Source organism: Penaeus monodon, chromosome 12, assembly GCF_015228065.2.
Source record: "Penaeus monodon isolate SGIC_2016 chromosome 12, NSTDA_Pmon_1, whole genome shotgun sequence".
NCBI lineage: Eukaryota > Metazoa > Arthropoda > Malacostraca > Decapoda > Penaeidae > Penaeus > Penaeus monodon.
Window position 1 is genome coordinate 39,972,827 of NC_051397.1, and position 6,850 is coordinate 39,979,676.

General features: G+C 29.0%; 1 protein-coding gene across 1 annotated transcript in view; it reads left to right on the top strand.

Annotated features, from left to right (window-relative positions):
* Nucleotides 1-6,850, top strand: part of LOC119579703 (conglutin alpha 2-like) — a 20,963-nt gene that overhangs the window by 11,947 nt on the left and 2,166 nt on the right. Inside the window, exon 5 of the mRNA XM_037927608.1 lies at nt 2,327-2,568. Coding sequence (XP_037783536.1) covers nt 2,327-2,568 — 242 coding nt within the window. The remainder of the gene's footprint in view (nt 1-2,326; nt 2,569-6,850) is intronic.

Here is a 6,850-nt window from a genome sequence, read left to right on the forward strand (position 1 = left end):
AAAAATTTGGAAACGCATTCTATGTTAAAAAAAGTAGGTTTCAAACGTCCCCTTTTCTCTCATCATGATTACACTTTGCTATCGTTCAGCAAAGAGTATACATAAGGACCTATTTCATTACATTCACTTGCATAATTCTGACTTTAAACTGTTTTCCAGAACTTTTCAAAAGAAAAAATAAAATGCTGTGTAATGACCATGGACACTGGAAGATTATTGAGACATGTTTAAGTGAAAATATCACACAGTTTTACCTAGTTGTCATCATCTGAACATGTACGCGGTCTTTGATTATATGTTTCTCAAAAATGTCTAGATCGAAAAAATCCAGACTAATTCCCATTCTACCTTTCATAAGTACAACCTGATGTATGTGGATGAATGATAAGGCAATTTTAAAGTGTAAAAGGGCATATTGGTGAATCTAACGTATAAAACCAACGACTCTGCAGGACCCAGAATTCGAGATTAGGCTAGTTGTGCTCAGATTATGTTGAAAGGTGTTTACTTGATAATTTACTAAGACTCAGTGCGTTCTCCAGGCATGGAATTATTCTAAAAGGATGTGAATAATGTTTTGAATTGCGATTTTTGGTCTTACGCCCTTCATGGATTACATGTGTACCACAGCATTCTAAAGGAAATTTAATATCTAGTCGGCAAAGATTTATTGCAATGCAATAGTAAAGAATTCTTTGACCCGAATCGCCGCCAAAATTTGATAATTGATTCCAACCCAAGGATAGATTATATGGTAATGTTTTGACTCGAAACCTCATGGTTTATGGTCTCTTAATTTATGTAATTATATCAGACCATTTTGTCCTCACGTTCCTATGTTAGAAATATATGACCACAAGTACGGTGGATTTTTATAAGCAATAAAGGTCATCATACTATTCTACTGATAGATTTAAGAATAATAGGAGTACTGTTTTCTCCTGTTTTGAAAAGTTGTAAAAGAGTATGTAGACAATAGTCCTTCGAATGACCAACTGACAATAAAGGAGACGACCCAGCGACAGTATGGCTTGGTTACCAGCTTTATCAATATACTGGAAAACAATACATGCCAAACTCTACAGTAAAGATTACAACCGAAAGCTTGTAATCAGAGCAATACAACAAGCAATATAACACAACAACAACTAGGTAGTAAGAGGAAAACACTTCAGTTACATTCTGAGAACCACCTGGATAACTAAGCCATTGCATGGCGGAAACAAGGGGACATGCAACAGTTACTCAAAGATGTGTGTAAACACGACTGTATAGCAGGTACTGTCACGACCCACTGAACTTCCTCCCTCTCTTACTCCTCGTTCCAGCTGCACGACGGGTTCCATGGTAGGAAGGGAAAGGGTCTGTGATGAAGGATATAGGTGTGAGGTCTCGCCATTGGCTCACGTATCATATGTATGATTTGCAATCTCATTGTCACTTCGTATATTGGACTTTTGATTACGTATTTGATAGGTGATATTAGGCAACATAATTTTTTTTTAAACAATTCTATTTGTGTTTTACGCCATAACTTCGTCGCGTTAAAACATTCTGTCAATCAACGCATTCATTTGCAGATTCAAATGATAATAATGATATTAATGACGACGATAATGTTGACAGAAATAATGATAATGATAACAAAGAAATCATACTGATAGAAATAATGATAATGATAACAAAGAAATAATAATAATAATAATAATAATAATAATAATAATAATAATAATAATAATAATGTCAATAATAATAACACTGAACTACCACCTCCTAGGCTGCAAGGAGGTCGGCCCCGGGTGTAGAGGAGCATAAGAACTTCCTCTCTGTAGAGATATGAAGTACTGTGTGATAAACATCATAGCAAAATTGTTTTTATTTAGTCATACGTGAGGTTTCTGTATGTAAATAAAGCATTCCATGTATTTCAAAAGAACAAAAGTAACTGTGAATTAAATTTCCCCTTTACTCAGTACTTACCATTTTTATGACCTCCTTTCCCGAAAAAAAAAATCCTGGGTGCTTCCCCGGCCAAGACAGTTTATTAAAGACAGCTCATGATCGGAGTCGAAAAGCAGACGGCAGACGGATCGATAGCCATTTACATATCTGGCAATATTTCCAAGTTTTAAAGTTCTTGGTGTAGCATGTATATTCAATTTTCATAAGTAATATCTTAGGTATTACAATCTCGTATTCTATGTGAAATTCGCAATTCTCCAAATAAACTATGCCTTGTAACACTGAGTTGCCGATTTCATAATTCTTTCTAACATATAAATCTTGCGTTATATGGTATTAAGTATATATATCTTTCCACCTACAGCGCCACCAATCTGCTGATTTAGAAAACAAGTTAACTACCACGCCAACAAGCGGCTCTCAACGAAGCCCTATTCTCGATCTTTTCCATCCTTACCAGTGTATCTGTGATGAATTGCTGGTTGTTTCGTATGATTATTGCAACGTCCATCTGAGTAACTTAGAGAAAGATATTATACTGCCCATGACAATGTGGTTTATTTATAGCATGAATGAACTGTGTCCGCTCTCGCAATATTCTATGCCGTGAGTCTTGCAAATATTGCTCAGAACGAGAGATCTGGAGCGAAAGGTAGAGTATGTGTTAAATCATGTCAATCCATTTTTTTAATCAGTTTATTTAACTCTATAATACCACAACAAAAGATCCATTTCCCTTCACCATCTCAATAATTAGTCGAACCTCGCTAAACCTCAATAACACTCAACAGAAGGCATGGGAATCGAGGAATTGTGATGTAGAATTCCCTCTCACAGTTCTCATCCGGTCATTGTAATAATAATACGCATCAGTGCGATATTGATCCCTGGAATAATGAGCATATCAATACGATACGATGCGTTGTGATAACATTTTGTAAGCAAATAGGTGAGACCCTCGCCTCTACGCACCTCCTCGAAGACCCTCCTCTGCCTACGCAAGTTCGATATAAGTATATAAGTATAAGCCTACTTATATAGACCTTGCACCGACCCTCCTAGCTCATGTAACGAGTAAGAGTGAGAGGAGGCTTAGAAACTTTGGATCGTGATAGTACATCTCGTAACATTCAAGCAGTTCAAGCTGAGGTGGCATGGCTGTAAAATACAACCATGTGGAATGTGGAATATAAAGTATGTTTGCTACAAGGGGATCACTAGAACTTGTTTCAGTAATGGATTTTGTATCAGTTGCATCGAAATTACTGTGCTAATAATTGGTTTTGATAATGTCACCAATAATGGTTATCATTACAAGCATACTGACGATAAAAGTGATCGCAATAATAACATTGAAAAATATTTACATGGTGATGATGTTAGGAATGATAGCATTAGTGGTATTATTATCATTAGTTGATACTATTCTTGGCGTAATATCAATTATGAGAAGCATGATGGTGATATTTATGATGATAATAACTGAAAATGTTGAAAAACAACAGCAACAAAAATGATAGTAAAAATGATGATCATGATAATGAAAAAAGGATAATGATAATGATGGTAATCAGATGATAATACTAGTAAAAAATAATAATAATAATAATAATAATATTAATATTATGATAATTATGTTAATAATAATAATAATGATAATGATGATAATTATGAAAAAAAATAATAATGTGGCCATAGTAGTAATAGCAATAATAATGTTAATGACAATAACAATTGTAATAATAACAGAGTAATAGTAATTGAAAATAACATAATTATAATTGTAATGAAAATAACAGTAATGTTGATAATGGTAATGATATTGTTAATGATAATAATGTAAGGACAGAAATTTAATTATAATAATGATAATTATCGTGTTTGGCCAAACATATAATTCAGCAGGACATCATAATTTATATTCTATTACTCTTATAAATCCTTTTTATGGTAATCCCATGTTTGTCGCCATTTTTTAACGCTGGATTTTCTTTTGACCTTCTGTATTAAGGTTAATTATGATAATAGCAATGATAATAATAATAATAATGGTTAAAAAAAACAATGTTAGTAACAAAAGGAATAATTCTAGTAACAATGATAATAATAATGAAAGTAATAGTAGTAGTAATGATAGAAATGATAATGATAATCATTACAATAATATGAACAATAACATCAACAACAACAACAATCATAAGAACAATAATAATGATAATAATAGTAATAATAATAACAATAACAATAATGGTAATGATAATAATGATGCTACTACTAATAATAACAGAGATAATTTAAGTATTGAATAATCTGAATTCAGGCACTTTAGATGAAGCATCTTTCCGAGTCTCTACTGCTGTCCATGTCGAAAGAATCTCCGTTACTAATTCATCCTTCTCCGAGTTTCCTTGAAGTGTAATTTTAATCTCCTCGTAAACGTCATTTTCTTTATATAACCGCAAAAATAATAGAAAATAAGACTGTGATTTATGACATCCTTCGCTCTATACTTTTATGTAAGACGAGAGAATAATGTTGATGGATGGAAGAATTTTCAGCTTAAAGCTACGGAATCGGACATTTTCAATGATTTCTCTCGCTTTGTGTTGTCCGAAAACGTTCTTTAACTTTTGAAGATATTATGTGTTGTCTGTTTTCTGCAATGGATGGCGCTAGAGTCATGATTAATGAGTGTGATAGCGATATCAACAATGATAAAAATGAGGATAATGATGAAATTAGTAATGATGAAAATGAAGATAATGATGATTATCGCAATAATGATGAGAATGTTAATGATAGTGATAATAGCATCAGTAACGATAATATAAATCATTATAATATAACAATTCTACAACTTTTATTGTTATTTTATCATCATATATCAATATTGCTATTGTTATTATTATTATTATTATTATTATCATTATTATTATTTTTATCATTATTATTATTATTATTATCATTATTATTATTATTATTACTATTATTATTATTAAAACTATTGTAATCATCATTATCATCGCTATTATTAATGTTACTATCATTAATATTATCATTATCATTTGTTATTAATTCCTATTAATAACTTATTATATGTTATTAATTCTTATTCTTATTCTTATCGCTATTATTATCATTATTATTATTATTATTATTATCGTTATTATTATTATTATTATTATTATTATTATTATTATTATTATTAGTAGTAGTAGTAGTAGTAGTAGTAGTAGTAGTAATAATAATAATGATAATAATAATAATAATAATGATAATAATAATAATAATAATAATGATCATTATTATTATTATTATTGTTTTTATTATTATTGTTATTATTATTGTTATTACTGTTATTATTATTATTATTGTTGTTGTTGTGTTGTTGTTGTTGTTGTTGTTGTTGTTATTATTATTATCATTATTATTATTATTATTATTATTATTATTATTATTATTATTATTATTATTATATTATTATCATCATCATCATTATTATTATTATTATCATTGTCATATTTATTACAATCATCATCATTCTTACTCTCATTATTGTTATGACTATCTTTTGCATTGCTAGCATTATTATTGTTATTATTCTCTTCGTCATGACAATAATAATAAAATAATAAAGAAGATCAAAATAATGGTAGTGATAATAATGATGATAATAATAATATAATAATAATAATAATAATAATGATAATAATAATAATAATAATAATAATAATAATAATAATAATAATAATAATAATAATAATAATAATGATAATGATAATAATAAAAAATAATAACAATAACAATAACAATAACAGTTACAATAATAACGATAATGAGAAAGAAAAAAGATAATTATAATAATAATTATAATGATAATGTCAATAACAACAACAGCAACAACAGAAATGATAATAATAATAATAATAATAATAATAATAATAATCATAATCATAATAATCATAATAATCATAATAAATAATACATAATAATGACAGTATAATAATGATTAAATGATAATATTTCACTGTAATTACTATTATCAATATTATTATCATTATCGTTACCCTTGATATTATCATTCATCCTGTTATTACTAAAATCATTGTAATCATTATCATTAATATTAATAATTTCTTTATAATCATTTATATTATTATTATCATTATCATAATTATTATCATCGTTAGTATCATAATTATTATTTTCTTCATTATCAATACTGCTATTATTATCATTGTTATCATCATCTTCACCACAATTTATCTTTATTATCATTATCATTATTATTTTAGCATTGGACTATCATTATTAATACTGTTATTATTACTATTTTATTATTATTATCATTACTATCATTATTATTATAATATCGTATTATTATCATTATCATTATATTATACTGTTACTATAATTTATTATATTATATTATTATTATTATTATTATTACCATTATTAACCATTAAATTATCATATCACCTGACTATTATTGTTATTAAGCCGCGGGGCGAGTGGTTAGAGCATCGACTCAAGACTGTCACGACGGCAATCTGAGTTCAAGGTTCGAGTCACCGGCCGCGCGTTTTCCCTCGGCAAAGAACTTCACCTCGATTGCCTACCTAGCCACTAGGTGGGCAAGCCAGCCCAAGTCAGTGCTGGTCCCAAGCCCGGATAAATAGAGAGAATGATTACCTAAAAGGTAAACGACACTCTCCGTGGAAAGTAATTGGGGACCCTACCACGTACTCACTCCAAGAGCATCACAACATGAAAACTACAATTAAGTATCATGCTGTGACCACGGCGGCTCAAACATGGGAACCCACCCTAAAAAAAAAAAAAAAAAAAAAAAAAAAAAAAAAAAAAAAAAAAAATTTTATATATAATA